General features: G+C 42.1%; 2 protein-coding genes across 4 annotated transcripts; one reads left to right on the forward strand and one right to left on the reverse strand.

Annotated features, from left to right (window-relative positions):
* Positions 1 to 104: 104 nt before the first annotated feature.
* Positions 105 to 6,469, forward strand: akr7a3 (aldo-keto reductase family 7, member A3 (aflatoxin aldehyde reductase)). 2 transcript variants are annotated; one of them, XM_048561777.2, is made up of 7 exons: positions 105 to 377; positions 1,666 to 1,853; positions 2,411 to 2,515; positions 4,699 to 4,795; positions 5,262 to 5,361; positions 5,494 to 5,623; positions 5,888 to 6,469. In XM_048561777.2, exons 1-7 carry the CDS (start codon positions 116 to 118, stop codon positions 6,047 to 6,049), a joined length of 1,044 nt encoding a protein of 347 aa, XP_048417734.1. In that variant the 5' UTR covers positions 105 to 115; the 3' UTR covers positions 6,050 to 6,469. The 2 variants fall into 2 exon arrangements, with proteins under 2 accessions (XP_048417734.1, XP_048417735.1); XM_048561778.2 differs by having other exon boundaries at positions 1,671 to 1,853.
* Positions 6,470 to 9,605: 3,136 nt separating this feature from the next.
* Positions 9,606 to 19,130, reverse strand: mrto4 (MRT4 homolog, ribosome maturation factor). 2 transcript variants are annotated; one of them, XM_048561782.1, is made up of 8 exons: positions 19,092 to 19,130; positions 18,429 to 18,487; positions 15,081 to 15,184; positions 10,853 to 10,934; positions 10,570 to 10,637; positions 10,308 to 10,459; positions 10,090 to 10,166; positions 9,606 to 9,898 (listed from the first exon to the last, which is right to left on the reverse strand). In XM_048561782.1, exons 3-8 carry the CDS (start codon positions 15,128 to 15,130, stop codon positions 9,761 to 9,763), a joined length of 567 nt encoding a protein of 188 aa, XP_048417739.1. In that variant the 5' UTR covers positions 15,131 to 15,184; positions 18,429 to 18,487; positions 19,092 to 19,130; the 3' UTR covers positions 9,606 to 9,760. The 2 variants fall into 2 exon arrangements, with proteins under 2 accessions (XP_048417739.1, XP_048417738.1); XM_048561781.2 differs by lacking the exon at positions 19,092 to 19,130 and adding an exon at positions 18,632 to 19,085.
* Between the last annotated feature and the right edge of the window lie 108 nt (positions 19,131 to 19,238).

A 19,238-nucleotide genomic window follows, 5' to 3' on the forward strand; every position in this document is an offset into this window, starting at 1 on the left:
AAGGGGGCGGGGATAATACCGCTGCGTCCAATCATGTGCTTCTCCGTTTGATGGCTAGCTGTCAGACTTTGCCTGGCGCCCTCCCCCCCCCCCCCCCCCCCCAATCGGTTCGGCCATGTTGAGTATTATTTTCACTTCACAGCCTGGGTTACGGTGGTATCCTCTGGTTTTCCGCACCATGTCCACATGTCCTGCCGAGATGCTGCCCAGAACCGTTCTGGGAACCATGGAGTTTGGGCGACGCGTGGATCCCAAGCAAAGCGCGGCAATGGTGTGCGCGTTCATGGAGCATGGGCACGATGAGCTGGACAGCGCGTTCATGTACGCGGATGGGCGCTCGGAAGAGATCATTGGTTCGATGGGCCTTGGACAGAAAGGTGAAGAGCAGGCGTAAACCTATCGAGACTGCTGCTATCCCAGATGGTTATCGCCGTTTTCCCACCCACTCTCCTTTTGTCTGCATTCTTTTAGGGCGTAAAGAAAATCCGCTTATCTCAGCCCCAGTTAAGACTTAAGAGCAGAGGCAGGTTATTCACCACGTCGAGTTTGAGGATCTTTGTTATTGAAGCAGGATTTCAGAGCTTCGCTTTCAAAGAATGGTTAGAGAACAAAAGGGGGACATATCGTCTATCGCCATCCTACCTACCTTTCCAGCCCCACTCCTCCTTTCTCTATTTATTTCAGAGCTCTCCTTCCCCTCCCCCATTTCTGAAGAAGGGTCCTGACCTGAAACGTCAGTTTTCCTGCTCCTCTGGTGCTGCCTGACCTGCTGTGTTCATCCTGCTCCACACTGTTATCGCCAGTTCAACTCTGGCTGGTTGTCTACGGCAGTCCCAGTTGATTCAGACTCTCCAAATAGCCACGCACGTATTTACCGTCTGGCGCTTAACCAATTCTCTTTTTGAAAGCCATCCTTTTAACACTGCTATATCCAGATCACACGCTGAGTAAAAGTTGTTTATACTCCTGTTATATATTCTCTGATAGAGGAAAGGTGTTTTTAAACTTCAAAGGGTTCAGAAAATACTAACAACGATGTCCCTTGAGTTAGCAGATTTCAGCTGCGGGGAGAGGCTGAATAGGCTGGACTATTTTCTCTGGAGCATCGGAGGATCCAGGGAAAATAGCCTAATAGAGGTTTTGTAAAATCACGAGGGGTATGGATAGGGTAAATAGCCAAGGTCTTTTTCTCAGGGAAGGGGAGTCCAAAAGTAGAGGCACAGGTTTAAAGTAACAGGAGAAAGATTTAAAAGTGGTAACTTTTTGACACAGACGGTGGTGCATGTATGCAATGAGCTGCCAGAAGAAGTGGTGGAGGCTGGTACAATTACAACATTGAAAAGGCATCTGGATGGGTATATGAATAGGAAGGATTTAGAAGGATATGAGCCAAATGCTGGTAAATGGGTTTAGATTAATTTAGGATGTCTGGTCAGCATGGATACGTTGGACCAAAGGGTCTGTTTCTATGCTGTCTAACTCCATTACCGTCACTTTGGTCCATTTCGTAGTCTGTGCGTTGATTCTCAATCTTTCCACCTATGGATACAGGCCCTGTCTAGCTGCACTGTCTTGTCTCCTTGTGGTTTTGAACATCTATCAAATTTACTTAACGTTTTCTTCCTTGATTTTGTGCTAATTCTTGCTTCTTTCTGTATCTTAAAGTAAAGATTGCAACAAAAGTGAATCCATGGGATGGGAAAACACTGAAAGCAGAGAGTGTCCGAAATCAGTTCAGAACATCATTGGAACACCTGCAAAGGGAGACCGTTGAGATCCTATACCTTCATGCCCCAGACCATGAGACTCCAATAGAAGAAACACTAGCTGCTTGTCAGGAACTTTACCAACAGGTACAACGTGGATATTTGAGTTCAACACTGAGCATGTGGGCATGAGGTACAGGCAAGGAATATTAGAGTGTGGAATGGGAATGGGAGCTATTTGGCTCATCGGGTCTGTCATCTTGATGAAATAACTATTTGACTAGTCTCATTTGCCATAGTATATTGAGCAATGCAGTACCAAGTGAGTACAAAATTATTGGAAGTACAGCTGTTAGGATGAGGTGCTAAATACAGGTCCTATCCTTCTGTGAGAGTTGCTCAGGGGGTATTAAAGATCCCATCAGGATATATCAGAAATATCTGCTAATATCATGGCCAACATTACTCCTTCAAAGGCATGTAAAGATTAACATCATTGGGTCTTGAGAAAAAATATTTAAATATTACTGCCTTTCAGAGTGACTTGCTGCATGGAAAGGCTTTGAGCAGTTTTTCAGTTTGCATGTCTTTGATAGAAATCCTGCCCTCACTGCAGAATAATGATGTGGCTTGTGTTTGATGTTCTAGCAGCTGTGAAATAACTTGCAGAAAATCAGAATGTTTTAACATGGATTTTGTTTTAGGGGAAGTTTAAAGAACTTGGCCTCTCGAACTATGCTTCATGGGAAGTAGCAGAGGTGTGTTCAATCTGTAAACATAATGGATGGGTCCTTCCCACAATTTATCAGGTATGTCAGGGAGCAAGATTGGCAACGGCTGACCTGCTGGTGGAGGATCTCATTCTGGGCTTTGCCTTTATTGTACCCAGCTGAGTCTTCTCTTCTATGCCTGAATGAATTATAATATTACTTTATTTAGTTATTTGATCACAGGATATGGATTTCAATGGTTAGGCCTGCATTACTGCTTTTTAATCTATGACAACACAATCTAATCATCCTCCCATGCTCTACTATCTGTAGACGAGGTCGTCCAAAACTCTGTTACTAATGCCTTAGGTTGCACTGAGCTCTCTTTACCCAACACACCAATGCTTGCTAAACAACATTGATTTTTAGTTTAGGAAGGGTTCAATAGTTATCAATCCTTGTTTACAATCTATTCCAGAACCTTGCCCTTACATTTCTTGTGTCTTTTCCTCCCCTTTTTCCCAAGGATATTTGCTGCTCCTCCAATTCTGAATTTCTGAGCTTCCCTCGCATTTCTCTTTCCTGCTTTAAGATGTTTCTTAATCCTTTTCCCTTCGTCCAAACATTTGGCTACCTGCTTTAATATCTCCTTATGTGATTCAGTGTCAGATTTTTGTAACTTGAAACGTATCATAAAGTGATGCAGCGTAGAGTACACCCTTTGACCCATTGAATCTGTACCAACCTATCTCCACTAATCCCACTTTCCAGGACTTGGCCCATATCCTTGAATGTCACATTTAAACTGCTCATCCATGTATGTTTTAAAGGTTGTGAAGTTTTCTGTCTCTAATGCCTTCCTTGGCAATGCATCCAAATCCCACTACTCTCTTGGTGGAAAATATTTCCTCAAATCCTGTCTAAACTTCTTGCCCTTCACCTTAAATTATGCTTCCTCGCTGTTGACCCTTCAACTAAGGGGAATAGAAGCTTCCTCCTGACCCTGTCCATGCTCCTTATAACCTTATGCCCTTCAGTCAGTTCTTCCTTCAAACCTCTCTGCTCTAAAGAGAAAATAATGTTGCCCCATCCAGCATCTAGCTAAAATGCGCTGACCCAGACAACATCCTGGTTACTCTTCTCCGCACCCCTCCAGTGCAATCACGTTCGTCCCATAGTGTGGTGACCAGCATTACATACAGTAGTCCTGCTGTAACCCGACCAAAGTTTGTGCATCTCTAAAATAATCTCCCTGGTTTTATGCTACATGTCTGATAAAGGGGAGTGTGCTATAAACTTTCTTAACTACACCATTAACCTGTCCAGCTATCTGTGGACAAGCACTCCAAGATCCCTTTCTTGTCCGACTGAGCTTTCTGGTGTTCTGCCAATCACTGAGTACTGTCTTGTTCTGTTGCTTCCTCCAAAGTGCATCGCCTCACACTTTGCAGGGTTAAATTGCATTTGCTACTGATGTGCCCATCTGACCAATCCATCCATATCTTTTTGTAACCTGCTAATTTTCCTCACTATTAACCATTTGTTGTAATACTTATGATTTTAAAGATGATATAAATTTTAGTTTTTTGTAGTTATTTGGAAACTTTGGATATTCCTTCGGAGGCTAGGGTATGGCCTCTGTGAATTAATCTCTCATCCTGGAAAATGATAGGTCTGTGTCATATCCCAACATGTGACATGAACCCGCTCCTCCTTCATTGACAGATGTCTGTCCTGTTGTGCCATCCGCTTTATTCCACTATTTGACATACACATCCCAATGGTTTCAATCCTACCATAAACTTCTCTCTAAACTCCTTTATGACCTTCTTTAAAACTATCCACTTTGGTCAACCTGTTCTCATACTGCTTAGCACAGTGAGTTTATTTTTGGATTACAGTTTGCTTCTGCAAAATTTCTTGTTTTCTCCTTTCATGGTGCTGCCTTTCAGATAAGAAATTAAACCACAGCCATGTCTGCCCTGTCACGTGGACATAAGTGATCCCTGGGTACTATTTTTAGGAGCTGGGAGTTGTCTCTACTCTTTCAGTCAACTTTTCACTTCACCTAAGATCATTACAAAGTTGACTACACTTTATAAGTACTTGACTACTGTAAAGTACTTTGAGACATCTGTTGGCTGTGAAGATACTATATAGTTGCTTGTCACAAAGCTAAATATTTTTAAATTTTTTGCTATAATGAATGCCTGTCATTCTGTTTGATGTATGTTTTCCACAAATGGACAAATTGCTTTGGAATAATTTTGTTTGTTTTGTAGGGAATGTACAATGCCACAACTCGTCAAGTGGAAACAGAACTCTTGCCTTGTCTCCGACATTTTGGGATGAGATTTTATGGCTACAATCCACTTGCGGGTAAGTATCATTTCAGAAGAAAATGAAACATAAAATGAGTATCCGAATTTAGCAAAACAAATGAAATTACTAATTTTGAATTATCCAGCCCTGTGACACCATGTGGACGTTCAGAAAAGTCTACAAGTTATTTGCTGTCCTCTTGTTGAGTTGCACCATTCCCTATGCAGAGTCAGGTCATCACCACCACTATCAGATCTATTCGTGGCTCAGAGAAAACCTGACCCATGTCGATTTGCTTCCAACCCCACACTGTAGGATCATCATATGGAGGATTAAGGATCAACATCTTCAAGGGAGGGAGGAAACTGGGTTTGTTCCCAAATTTAACAAAATATCCTAGATGCCACTCTGAATTTTGTCCAGTCCAGATCATAAGCAGCATTGAAGAGACCTCAGGATGGTACGGTTTGTGGGTAGAATCCTGAGGTACGGAGACAATATAAAGTTTGTCTTGTTGATGCAGGTGGGTTACTGACTGGGAAATATAAATTTGAAGACAAAAATGAGAAACAGCCCATTGGCCGGTTCTTTGGAAATAACTGGGCTGAGGCTTACAGAAACAGGTGAGTTTACAAACTGTGCATGGCTGTTAGTCTTCGTATTCTGTATTTGTCCTGTAGCAACAAAGATTGTTTGGCACCTACCTCTGACTGATTTCTCTATTCTGTCTCGATGCAAATTCTTTATTTGCTCAGGTATTGGAAGGAGCATCATTTCCAAGCTTTAGATTTAGTGAAGAAAACAATAGATACATCATACCGTTCTGAGAAGCCAAGCTTGACAGCAGCAGCATTAAGATGGATGTATCATCACTCCAAACTCCGGGTATGGCACTGATTCTGCAATATAGATATTATTGTTACAAATTACAGTCTGAGGTGATGACTTGGCCCAGCCTATCCAAAGATAACAACTGTTTTACCACGTGGGGAGGACCAATCTTGCTCATTGGCCACCTTTCCATTCAGATATTGAATGAGTAGGCTTGGTGTGATTTTCCTCCATTCAATAATCTCTAGTTTACTAATTCTGTATTATTTCTCCAGTTCGGATTGTTCAACTACTATAGCTGATGTTTGTTTTTTCCAGGGAGATCTTGGTGATGGAGTCATAATTGGAATGTCAACAATGGAACAGCTTCAGATGAACCTGGCTGCGTCAGAGGAAGGGCCACTTGCCCCCGCCGTGGTCAAGGCCTTTAATGAAGCTTGGAATCTTGTGGCGCACGATTGTCCAAATTACTTTCGATAGGAGGGGTCCTCAAAAATAAAAGCACTAAAGTAACACTTAGCATTTACAAATTTCCTGATGAACCCAGTTCAAAGCACTTACCACTAAATTTGTTGAGAAAGGGATGAAATGATTAATGTAACTGATGTTCACCAAGCTCAGCTACTTGTGAAAAGTTGCCGAGTTGCAATGGGAAAGTAACAACAGATCTCAGTGGTCAAGGTAAATGTCGTGTGATACGGAACCTGACAGAAGACTAGCCCTGGACAAAGTCACTTGTGAGACACAAGATTACACAGTGAGGACTTTCAGTAACTCGGCCCACAAATGTTATTGAATTGAACAGTGACCGCTTGTTAGAATCAAAGCTGATTAAAATAAGTACAAAATTATGTTTATTTCAATTGTTTCCAATGGAGAATAAAATCAACGAATTGGTCATTTATTTGTTAATGCCTAAATATAGCGTCACAAATAGGAGGAATCAACTGAAGTAATGGAGATGTTGTTTTCCAGCCATGGATTCCCATTACTTATACGTTTGTTCATGTTTACAGTGGTGTAGGGAAGTTACTTTTCTCTTGTTTTTGGATAGGGGGGAGTGCACGACCAATATGTACTACCTAATGTTGACAAATACACAATAGTATATTACAGAATGTTAACATGTTCAGTAGTAGTATGCTAACTTGAGACTGTCAATTCAGATAAAGAGAATATCATCAGGGGGCAGCACTGGGGGTGTGGTGGGACATCCCTGAAATTTAAAAAAAAATTCTTGGTACTTATGAGTTATAGTACAGCATGGAAACAGACCCTTTGATCCAACTTGTTCATGCCAAACAGGTATCCTAAATAAACCTACACCCATTTATCAACATTTGGCCTCTATCACTTTAAACCCTTCCCATTCATACAGCCATCCAGATCACTTTTTAATGTTGTAATTTACCAGCCACAACCCCTTTCTTTGGCAGCTCATTCTATATGTGCACCACCCTGTGCATGAAGAAGTTGCCCTTTTGGTCCCTTTTAAATGTCTCCCTCCTCGATTTAAAACTATGCCCTTTAGTTTTGGAGTCCACCACGCCAGGGAAAAGACCTTGCCGGTTCACCTTACTCATTTCCCTTCATGAAGTTGTAAACTTCTGTACAGGTCACCCCTCAGCCGCTATCACTCCAGGGAAAATAGCTCCAGCCTGTTCAGCCTCTCCTGGTAGCTCAAACCTTCCGACCCTGGCAACATCCCTGTAAATCTTTTCTGAAGCCTTTCAAGTTTCACACCATCCTTCCTATAACAGGGAGACCAGAATTTCACACAGTATTCCAAAAGTGGTCTAACCAATGCCCTGTACAGGAACAACATGGCCTCCCACTTCCTTCAAGCAGTGCATTGACCAATAAAGACAAATGTACCAAACACTTTCTTCATTCTACCAGTGACTCTACTTTCAAGGAACTATGAACCTGCACTCCCCAGGATCTTCCCACAAAATGTACAAGTCCTGCTCTGATTTGTCTTACCAAAATGCAGCACCTCACACCTACCTAAATAAATTCCATCTGCCACTCCTTGGCCCATCTGCTCAATGTCCCATTCTGCTCTAAGATAGCCTTCTTCACTGTCCACTACACCGCCAAGTTTGGTGTCATCTGCAAACTGACTAACAGTACCTCCTTTGTTCACGTTCCAAATAATTTATATAAATTATGAAAAACAGTGGACACAGCATTGATCCTCATAGCACAACACTGGTCACAGGCCTGCAGTCTGAAAAACTATCCATTACCACCATCCAGTCTATCAGTTAGTTTTGTATCCAAATGGCTAGTTCTCTGTATTCTGTGTGATCTACCCTTGTTAACTAGTCTACCGTGAGAAACTTTGTTGAATGCCTTACTGAAGTCCATATTAGGTCAAATCCACCACTCTGCCCTCATCAATCCTCTTTGCTAACTTCTTTAAAAAAAACCTCAAATCAAGTTAGTGAGATATGATTTCCCAACTGCAAAGCCATCTAAGCTATCCCTGACCAGTCCTTGCCTTTCCAAATATATGTAAATCCTGTCCATAAGGGTTCCCTTAACAACTTGCCCCACTCCCGTTATCTGCCTTACTAGTCTGTAGTTCCCTGACTTTTCCTTACCACCATTCTTAATAGTGGCACTGCATTAACCAACCTCTAGTCTTCCAGCACCTCACTTGTGGCTATTGATGATACAAACATCATGGAAAGATATTTATTGGTTCTTCCTAATTACCCCTGAAGATGATTAACCTTTTAAACCTTTGACTCATGGGGCTAGGTACAGCCAGGGTTTATGGCAGTTTGATACTGCTAGAGAGGCACACAATGCCATTACATAGAGCAGTTAATTGTCAATCACATTGTTAGTTATTCTAGATCTACAACACACTGGGTAAGGATAGTAGATGTCATCCCACGTAGGGCATCAGTGAACTATACACACATTTATTACAACAATTAACATTTTATTCAAAATAATTATTAAACTTAAATTCTCACAGTAGGGTTTGTATTCCCTTGCATTCTCTCTACAAATCTTTTTAGATTACCATGAGACCACCATGTCTCAAACCAGAATCTTGTGGATGGATAGAAAAGGCCTCTAGCATTTTGTTTTACAAGAGTAAGATGTTTTGGCACATAAAATTGATCCTTCAGCAAACCGACCCTCCAACTCTGAAAAAACTCGAGTCATTTATCTCATACTACTCGTAGCATCTTGTGATTCCTAAATTGACTTCCTCATTAGTATAAGCAGAAGTGCATTTAGGGGATGCAGATGTTGCATTTATTGATGCTCAACCAGCATTTATCACCACCTCTAAATGCCCATAGAAAGTTAACAGGAAGCCAAACTGTGGGTCTAAAGTTAGCCAGACCAATAAACACAGTCTCTCTCTAGGCACTCTTTTTACATAAATCAGTCATGGTCACCATTAGGCCAGCTTGAGCTCAAGTGTCACCAACAGTACTGGTAGGAATCAGAACCAGTGTCTAGAACATTTGCCTGGGGTTCTGAACAATACCATTTTTGCTACACCACTGTTTTCTCCAATCTTAACATTTCAAAGCCATTCATTACCTGTGAGGAGCTCAGACAGAACACAGACTGACAAAGTTAGCACCGCTCCAAGTCTTCACCATTAATTTATAACAACTGAAGATGTGAATAAAACTGGCCACTTGTCACCAGTTAGCGTGATTTACCATTGTTTACTGCCATTCTTCAGAGAGTTTGGTAACCGAAGTGCTGCAGCTGTGGCCGAAGACAATGTTACTGTAAAGTGGTCCAACTGTGTTTAACAGCAATTGTAACTATATTCCTTGCACAGGTCCAGTAACACCATGCCTTCCCCAATAGTCACAAAAGTGACATTCCAAAGACAAACACATTCATTTGCTGTGAAGAGCTTGGAAAGGACCTCTATATAGGGTTATTTTGTCTGTAATGTTAGGACACATTAACAGGTTCCTCAAATGTCAGTACATACCAATAAACTGCAATACCGCACACCTCTTGCACCACTAGGTGAGACCCAGCCAATAAATCTGTTGAAGTTCTAAACTTTATTAAAAATGCTCACAAAATTCAATGTCCACATTTGCAATAGTTGTTCTCCCAAATGACTGTGAAATTGTTCATTAGTCATTGAAGATTGACACTTTTGAAGTATGCAGGCTGAGCTCTTCAACTTGCATTCAGTCACTCCTGCTCTTCCATCTCCTCCACCTTTTGCTTGTTCCTTCCATCAGTTGTCAGTTGCTCAAATTCACCAGTCTCAGAGTTCCACATGCAGTTTATTGTCACTTTGAAGGTTGCCATTTCAACACCAAGCAGTTTCTGCAGAAAAGACAGTGAACAGTGGGAATTGGTATCCATGTCACCAGTACTTGTATTTTTTTAAAACTCTAAATGCTGAAAATTGGACAATTCTTTTGACTTGCAAATATGTTTTGCAACTTAATGGCAGGTTCCAGCTGGTCATAGTGACTTCAATACTTGCAAGCTAATTATTGAAAATAAAGACTAACCAGAAGACGTGCTTGTTCAGGGGTCAGCGAGGCACCTTCTTTACATACATCATAATCAGATAATAATGTCACAACACCTAGGAGAGAGACCACAAGTGAAATCCAACTACTGTTGACTGTTCCAAATCTTATTCTTTCCTCTATGACAGTAGAAAATTAGATCACCAGCTACTATGTCATTGTCAGTTTGCATAAATTGCTATTGTTTACTACCATACCTTTCTTCAGAGTGGTTGGTAACCCAAGCTGTCGCAATTGTGGCTCAAGAGAGTGTGTGAACTGTGGCAGGGGCCCAGCATCGAGTGTAACGGCCATTGTAGCTACATTCCCAGCACGAGCAAAATCAGACTCTGTGTACTGCTCAAACCACCTACCAATTTGGGAAAGACAGCATGTTACTCAGTAGAAAGACTAAAGAATTAAAAAGGAGTGGGAGTAGCTAAAGCAGGTCAAAGGAAGTGGACAGAAAAAAAGACTCACTTGATCACTTGCACTTTTGTTCGATTAGTGAACAGAAGACCAACTTCACCTTGCAACTGCTTGCTGACCTAGAGAGAGAAAAGATTCTGCAGATGCTGGTAGTATTCAGATCAGGCTGCATTGGGAGAATGCAATGCAGGATTAATATTTCACAAAGACCTTTCACCGTAACTGAGGCAAGACAAACTTGAAACATTAACCCATGAAACAAGTTTTCATTATGGAAATTTAAACTCAAAAGATGATTCTCTGGTCACAAACACGGCCAATTCAGAAAGCATACCTTGTGCAAACCATCCTTGTATTCATCTGCTGGTTCTTTTCCCAGTGCCACCATCATCACTTTGTTTTTACCAAAGAAAAACCTGTTTAAGCACAGAACAATAGTTTCACACTTAAAACTGATAGCAATGATAAGAGTACATAAAAATGAAGTCAAGCTATTTACATCACTAGGTAATTGGTGAAGAGGGAAGAGACAGTCGAGATAATGAACATGCATTCAATTTGCAGAATCTAACAAGTGGTTCAGAATATTCTGAAGAGGTATCATACCCTGTCTCTCATCATGAATGCTGTCATACAGGAGTTCCCGCAGCACTTTGTTTTTATCCCAGATTTCCAACACCCACAGTATTTTGCTTTTACATATCTAAGTTTCCTTGGAACTAAATTAGGTAATGCAGTAAGTAACATCGGTAGCAATAAAAGGCCTTGAAATGGACAATGTTAGATTTAAGTGGATAAATCAATGGCAAAGGAATGTGGTGTTCACATTGAAACCAAAGCAGTGAAGTCAGAACATTTTTCAAATGAAAAGAATCTTGGAATTGAAAGGTAATAGGGATTTCATTAACTGAAGCTGATAAGATTTATGTCAGAGGTGGGCAACAAGGCGCCAACATGGATTCAAGCCAGTGAGACAGAGGCTGAAATAGCCTCGTTTGTGACAGGAGTTTATTAACCACTCAGTCTAACAGCTCCTTACACACAACCATGCCAACAGCTTCCCATTTTTATCTACAGTCAGTTAATTGATTTATTAACGCCCATTTTTGCTTCACTACTTGCTGTATTAACATATTGCCCTCTTATCATAAGAGGTCTTATGGTGCAATAGCAATTCCCCTTGAGCCAGATGGTTTGGATTTAAATCTCACTCATCCGTGAGGTTTGCCATAGCATGTCCAAAATGGTTGACTTAAAATAACTTGTGGTGCAGTGGTAGTGTGTCCCTTTCCCTGGGCTAAAAAGCTGGGTTCAAATTTCACTTCAGGATTTGATGGTCATGGAGATGCTATATCAGATTGAGGAGAGAAAATCCCCTTGTCTTTTGAATATATACAAATCAACCCTTGGCTAAAACTACACGAAGTAAATATGATTTCACATAGTTTACAATATAACTGATCACAATAACTTTTTTTATGTTCTACACAATACAAACCTTTCATATTTCCTTTTCTTTGAACGTAAGTAATTTAGTCACAAAGTGACTGAAACAAAAATTGATATTTTTCCCTTGTATTTTTGTTAGTCCTCACAGAGTCAGGTGTTCTTTTTCAAGAATTTCCAATAATTTCTCTAGAGCAAGCAGTTTTTCAGAAACATTCTGACAACTGCTATCACATACCAATCCACTTAAGACCCTTTAGTGAACATACATTATCCTAATCCGTTATCCACATAACATTCTATAGGCAAACTTCTCCCAGACTGGAAATCTTACATTAAGATTTATTTTAGAATTTCAGACAAATATCTCCCCGTTGTTACAATTTCTACCATTGTCAAAGATTGGCTACTTTTAACTAATGTTTATTTTCTTGGCTTCCCAAGGTAATGGATAACATTTATTCATTCCTACAAGTAGATGATAAATCTGGCCATACTTGAACAGATACCTAGGTGATTGGAATATGGATATGAAGCTTTGCTATAAAAAGGACAAGCTTCATGTCTTTGGGTGACCCAAAGAGAAAATAAATTTATATGTTTCGTACTTATTTCAGAATCCCCTTCCCCTCTCCCATTTCTGAAGAGTCCAGACCCAAAACGTTAGCTTTCCTGCTCTTCTGATGTTGCTCGGCCTGCTACGTTCATCCAGCTCTACACCTTGTTATAACAGATTCTCCAGCCTCGGCAGTTCCTACTATCTCTCTCCCCACGTTGTATTGTCTGCTTTATTTTCTAGAGGTAGCTCCATTCTCACTCTCTTCTGTAATGATTCTCTTTTCATGTTGATGCTTATAATCTATATTTGGGCAATCTGGAGTTGCTGCCCTCCATCCTTTGTGCTATCGCTGAAGTAGTTGAGCCACGACAGCTCCTAAGCCTGAACATTTTCCCTTTAGATTTAGTTATGAAAATTACTGACATCTTGAGGTTGGTTGATTTGCCAAGGTGATTTGTTGTTCCGCAGGCGTTTCGTTACCATGCTGGGTAACATCATCAGTGCAGCCTCCAATGAAGCGTTGGTGTGTTTTCCTGCCTGGTCTTTAAACTCTGGGGTCTGTTGAGATGGATTGCTTCACTGCCAGTTTTCCTGTGTCGTGGATTCCTTCGTATCCATACTCAGTCATCTCAATCCACATGGATAAGGAGAACCACCAATTTGACTGGAACACCACCAAAATCCTGGGACAAGCTAAGCAGAGCCTGGCACTCCACAAAGAAAGCCATTAATAAACACATTGAACTGGACCCCATATACACTCCAATATGAAGGAAAACCAGAAGTGAGGCAATTCAGCTCAACGGACTCCAGAGTTTAAAAACCAGGTGAGAAAACACACCAACGCTTCATCGGAGGCTGCACTGATGTTGTTACCAAGCATGGTAACAAAACGTCTGCGGAACAACAAACCAGCTTGGCCAGCCAACCAACCTCAACACCCACAACCCAAGCTACAAGTCTACCCCAGAACCTTTGTTACTGACATCTCTTCTAAAAGTGCCTTTCCTTCTGAAAATCTAACTCCAATTCAAACTAGGAGGCTATCTATTTACAAAACCTACACACATCCCAACAACTGGGGAGGCAATGGCATGGTGGTATTATTGCTGGACTGTTAATCCAGAGACCCAGATAACGTTCTGGAGACCTAAGTTCAAATCCCACCACGGCAGACAGTGGAATTTGAATTCAATGAATATCTGGGATTAAGAGTCTAATAAATCCATTGCCAATTGCCAGGAAACATCCATCTGTTTCGCTAATGTCCTTCAAGGGAGGAAACAGCCATCCTTACCTGGTCAGGCCTACGTGTGACTCCAGACCCACAGGACTGTGGCTGACTCTGAACTCTGGACAATTAGGGATGGACAATAAATGCTGCCTGGCCAGCAATGCCCTCATCCCGTAAATGAATAAAGAAAAACACCTGAAAGGCAAGCTCTGAATTAGGAATTCCTAAGGAGCTTTTTTCTTACAACAATCTTGTGTATCATCTGTCGAATCAGATTCTGTTTATTTCTAAGAATATCAATCATCCTTTCTAAATTTATCAAAGGCTGACCATGCCTCAGATACACTCAATAGATCATATTTCTTATAAATTGTGTCCATAAATTTTAATAGAATTTCAAAACCTACCTCCGTGTCCAATTGTTGAGTTGCTAATTCTAAATACTTTACATCTGATCCAATTTCTAGTAGGAATTTGCAAACCTAGGACCATTTCTTTTTCTAAAAAAAGAGGGTGGCCCATATATTCACTTAATTCTTTTCCATTAACCATGTAATTCAGCTTCACATGACATTGGTGGGAAACCAGACCCTTACAGACTTGGTTTCAGTCATTCTTCTCAAATATAATAATTCCAGCTATAATTTTCTGACCAAAAAGAAATTAGTTTCCCATCTTCACTTTTAAGCAACAGGCTTCAGCTAAATATCACTTCAGATCAAAACAAATAACCTTTCTTTGTGAAGAGAGTTTATTAAACTACTCAATTTTATATTTCATGACAGACAGCAGTTCTACCTGTTACTCATGTTTACATCCACCCAGTCAGTCAATCTATCAATTAACTTCAATCACCTGCTTAACTACTTGCATTTCCCTTCCTCCCTACACCTCCCCCACACCCCCCCCCCCCCCACCTCTATTCATTCATGGATTATGGGCTTCACTGGCTGGGCCAGAGTTTGTTGCCTGTCCTTAACTGCCTTTGAAAAGGTGGTGATGAATAGCTTGAACTGTTGCCATTCAATTGTTATGGAAACACCCACAATATTATATGGGAGTCTTCATGAATTTCTTCAGTGCATCTTGTAGATGGTACACTGCTAGGTGCACAAAGGACCAAAAACATGAGAGGTAAGTAAAGTTAAGACATACATCAGCTACAATCTAATGCAATGGCAAAATGAGCTCAAGATTATGATTGGTTACTATAATTCCTACATTCCATAATTGGATAACGAAACTAAAAAGTAAATGTTCAGTACCCATTCTCCTTCAGCTAATACGTCTCTGGGGCAGGTGGTTTTCATGTCAATGACTCACCGGCTATGCTTCCAAGCACTCCGCATATCCTTCAATTTGTTATTTCGCATATTCTCAACAGAAAAGACAAATAGATTCTTGTAGGTGTCCACACATTTTCGTAACTTCAAAACAAAAACCAAGATTCAACTGAGCACTAGCAATAAGGGTTCAACTAGACTGTCTGCACGGTTAATCAATTTTCCACCAAATGTTTTATTAATTTTAGTGAAGAATTAATTAACCTTAATAACTTGCATGTATATGCATCTCTTAAGGAGAGGCTGAACAGGTTATGACTGAGAAATGACCTTATAGAATCGGGGGTCATGGATAGGGTGAACAATCAAGGACTTTTTACCAGGGTAGGTGAGTCCAGAAGTAGAGGGCATTGGTTTAGGTGAGAGGGGAAAGATTTCAAAGGGATTGGGGGCGGGGGGGGGGCAATATTTTCATGCAGCGGGTGAAACATGTATGGAACAAGCTGCCAGAGGGGTGGAAGAAGTGGCACAATTACAACATTTAAAAGGCATCTGGATAGGAAGGGTTTAAGAGTTGTATGGGCCAAATGCTTGCAAATGGGACTAGATTATTTTATGATATCTGGTTAGTGGTGTATAACTCTATAATTCCCTGACTATAAGAAAATATCCAAACACATTTCACGTGACTACCACACAGCAATAGATACATGGCTATTAATCTCACAAAAGGATATCAGAGCAGGTGACTAAAAACTGTACAAAGCTAGGTTTTACAGGGTGTCTTTAAAGAATTACAGACGTTTATCTTTGGAACATAAGTCAAGTGCATGACCATTAACACTGGTACAAAGATTACAGAGATAGGGAGCAGTGAGCCCATGGAGAAATTTGGACATGAGGATGAGTATTAACAGTTTCAGGTACTGCTGAACAGGGTCCACCGTAGGTTAGCATGGATATTGATGATGGGCAAGTGGGATTTGGAGTAATTCAAAAAATGGTAATGCAGTGCAAATTTTCAATGACCATAGAAGACCATAAGACATAGGAGTGGAAGCAAGGCCATTCAGCCCATCAAGTCCACTCTGCCATTTAAATCATGGCTGATGGGCATTTCAATACCACTTCCCTGCACTCACCCGTAGCCCTCGATTCCTTCTGAGATCAAGAATTTGTCGATCTCTGCCTTGAAGGCATCCAACATCCCGGCCTCCACTGCACTCTGCGGCAATGAATTCCACAAGCCCACCGCTTTCTGACTGAAGAAATGTCGTCTCATTTCAGTTTTAAATTTACCCCCTCTAATTTTAAGGCTGTGCCCACGGGTCCTAATCTCCCCGCCTAACGGAAACAACTTCCTAGCATCCACCCCTTCTAAACCATACGTTATCTTGTAAGTTTCTATTAGATCTCCCCTCAACCTTCTCCAGTGGAGTTTAGTACAATCCCAGGATCCTTAGCCGTTCATCATACGTTAAACCTACCATTCCAGGGATCATCCGTGTGAATCTCCGCTGGACATGCTCTAGGGCTAGAATGTCCTTCCTAAGGTGTGGGGCCCAAAATTGGACACAGTATTCTAAATGGGGCCTAACTAGAGCCTTATAAAGCCTCAGAAGCACATCGCTGCTTTTATATTCCAACCCTCTTGAGATAAACGACGACATTACATTCGCTTTCTTAATTACGGACGCTACCTGCAAGTTAACCTTTAGAGAATCTTGGACCAACACTCCCAGATCCCTTTGCACTTCTGATTTGCAAATTTTCTCACCATTTAGAAAATAGTCCATGCCTGTATTCTTTTTTCCAAAGTGCAAAAACTCACATTTACTCATATTGAATTTCATCAGCCATTTCCTGGACCACTCTCCCAAACTGTCTAAATCTTTCTGCAGCTTCCCCACGTCCTCAGTACTACCTGCCTGTCCACCTAACTTCGCATCATCGGCAAACTTCGCCAGAATGCCCCCAGTCCCTTCATCCAGATCATTAATATATAAGGTGAACAGCTGTGGCCCTAACACTGAACCCTGCGGGATACCACTCGTCACCAGTTGCCATTCCGAAGAAGAGCCTTTTATCCCAACTCTCTGCCTTCTGTCAGACAGCCAATCCTCAATCCAAGCCAGTAGCTCACCTCGAACACCATAGGCCCTCACCTTGCTCAGCAGCCTCCTGTGAGGCACTGTATCAAAGGCCTTTTGGAAGTCTAGATAGATAACATCTACTGGGTTTCCCTGGTCTAACATACTTGTTACCTCTTCAAAAGAATTCTAACAGGTTTGTCAGGCACACCCTCCCCTTAGTAAAACCATGCTGACTTGTTTTAATCTGACCCTGCGCTTCCAGGAAATTAGAAATCGCATCCCTGACAATGGATTCTAGAATTTTACCAACTACCGAGGTTAGGCTAATTAGCCTATAATTTTCCATCTTTTGCCTTGATCCTTTCTTAAACAAGGGAGTTACAACAGCAATTTTCCAATCATCTGGGACTTTTTCTGACTCCAGTGACTTTTGAAAGATCACGACCAAAGCCTCAGCTTTGGAACAGACATTGGAATAGACACAGGGGTCTATTCAGTAGACAGGCTAAGGAAGGGCAGTAACTGTTTTTAATGGGTGTGAAGAAGTCAATGAAAATGGACGGGAAACAGAAAGTCTGGTGTTCAGCAAGACAGGGATAAGAAGAATCTTAACTCAGTGAGAAAAGGGATCAGCAGAGGTCAAATGTTACTGTCTGCAGTTCATAGTCTCCTCATACTTAGAGGAGAGGAATAGATGACCAAAGGAAAATGGGATAGTGGCATTCAAAGAGATAATCAGAAATCGACAAGCCAAGGATTATTTTGTTAGGATCCAACCAGATCTTGCCAATGGCTTGCAGCTGTAGAGAACAAGAATGAGATAGTAAGAACTGCCGATGCTGGAATCAGAGATAACAGTGTGGAGCAAGAGGAGCATAGCAGGCCAGGCAGCAGCAGACGTGCAGGAAAGTTGACGTTTCGGGTCGGGATCCTTCTTCAGAACTGGGGTTTCTGAAGGGTCCCGATCTGAAATGTCAACGTTCCTGCTGCCTGCCCTCTAAGCTCCTCCAGCTCCACAACGAGAACAAGAATGAGTTGTTCCAGGACAAGGGATAAGAGAGGGTTTTACAGGAGATAAATAAAAAGATGGTTAAGCATTCTTGAGCAAATCGATGTTTTGGTGGACCATGGGTCAAAGACTAAACAGTTGGGAATTATTTTTAAGGTTTCGAGGACGAGATGTGGTGGGGAAAGAGACCCCTCTCAGAAGGCCAGGCTTAAGACAGAGGGATTGGGAGCAGAGAACGGGATGGACTGGAGGCCAGTTTGAATCGACAGTATGACCGTTGACTCACCTCCTCGATCAGGTTCTGTTTGACTTGTAATCCTTTCTTCGTTGTTTTAGTCAAAGAAACTGCAGAAATAATACAAGGATTAAGATTATCGAACCATTCAGGCTGAACCTAATGTAAATTCTATGTCCAGATTTGTGGAGAATCACGGACTTCAAAATCTGTCAAATTTAATAATTAATCCCAAAACAGGCGTGAGCCCCTACCCCGCTTATCTCGCCGTGATCGCGGCATGTTGTCAGGACCGGGTCGCTTGCAATCCCTCTCTCTCCGCTCCGGGTGAGGGGGCTGGGTCTCCCTCTCTCCCCGCTCCGGGTGAGGGGGCTGGGTCTCCCTCTCTCCCCGCTCCGGGTGAGGGGGCTGGGTCTCCCTCTCTCCCCGCTCCGGGTGAGGGGGCTGGGTCTCCCTCTCTCCCCGCTCCGGGTGAGGGGGCTGGGTCTCCCTCTCTCCCCGCTCCGGGTGAGGGGGCTGGGTCTCCCTCTCTCCCCGCTCCGGGTGAGGGGGCTGAGTCTCCCTCTCTCCCCGCTCCGGGTGAGGGGGCTGGGTCTCCCTCTCTCCCCGCTCCGGGTGAGGGGGCTGGGTCTCCCTCTCTCCCCGCTCCGGGTGAGGGGCCTGGGTCTCCCTCTATCCCCGCTCCGGGTGACAAAACATGCGGCCACCACACACACTCTCTCACGCCGAACGCTCAGGACCCTCTTTCCCGGGGTATTATGGGACTAATAGCGCCCTCACTCCGCCTGTATATTTACATGGTATAAAAACAACTCCGAGACATCAGATAAGTTATAACAAGTCAGATTTATTGATTCATCC

The sequence above is a fragment of the Stegostoma tigrinum genome, chromosome 28, assembly GCF_030684315.1.
Source record: "Stegostoma tigrinum isolate sSteTig4 chromosome 28, sSteTig4.hap1, whole genome shotgun sequence".
NCBI classification, from domain to species: Eukaryota; Metazoa; Chordata; class Chondrichthyes; order Orectolobiformes; family Stegostomatidae; genus Stegostoma; species Stegostoma tigrinum.

What these genes read in the sequence shown, in the direction of transcription:
- mrto4 (XM_048561781.2), bottom strand. Translation starts at nt 18,659, where the DNA reads ATGCCGCGATCACGGCGAGATAAGCGGG. An exon ending in ACAAAAGTGCAAGTGATCAA is followed by an intron (nt 10,460 to 10,569) that starts GTGAGTCTTTTT and finishes CCAAATTGGTAG; the next exon opens with GTGGTTTGAGCAGTACACAG. An exon ending in CTGAACAAGCACGTCTTCTG is followed by an intron (nt 9,899 to 10,089) that starts GTTAGTCTTTAT and finishes TCTTTTCTGCAG; the next exon opens with AAACTGCTTGGTGTTGAAAT.
- akr7a3 (XM_048561777.2), top strand. Translation starts at nt 116, where the DNA reads ATGTTGAGTATTATTTTCACTTCACAGCCTGGGTTACGGTGGTATCCT. An exon ending in TGGCTACAATCCACTTGCGG is followed by an intron (nt 4,796 to 5,261) that starts GTAAGTATCATT and finishes TTGTTGATGCAG; the next exon opens with GTGGGTTACTGACTGGGAAA. An exon ending in ATCATCACTCCAAACTCCGG is followed by an intron (nt 5,624 to 5,887) that starts GTATGGCACTGA and finishes TGTTTTTTCCAG; the next exon opens with GGAGATCTTGGTGATGGAGT.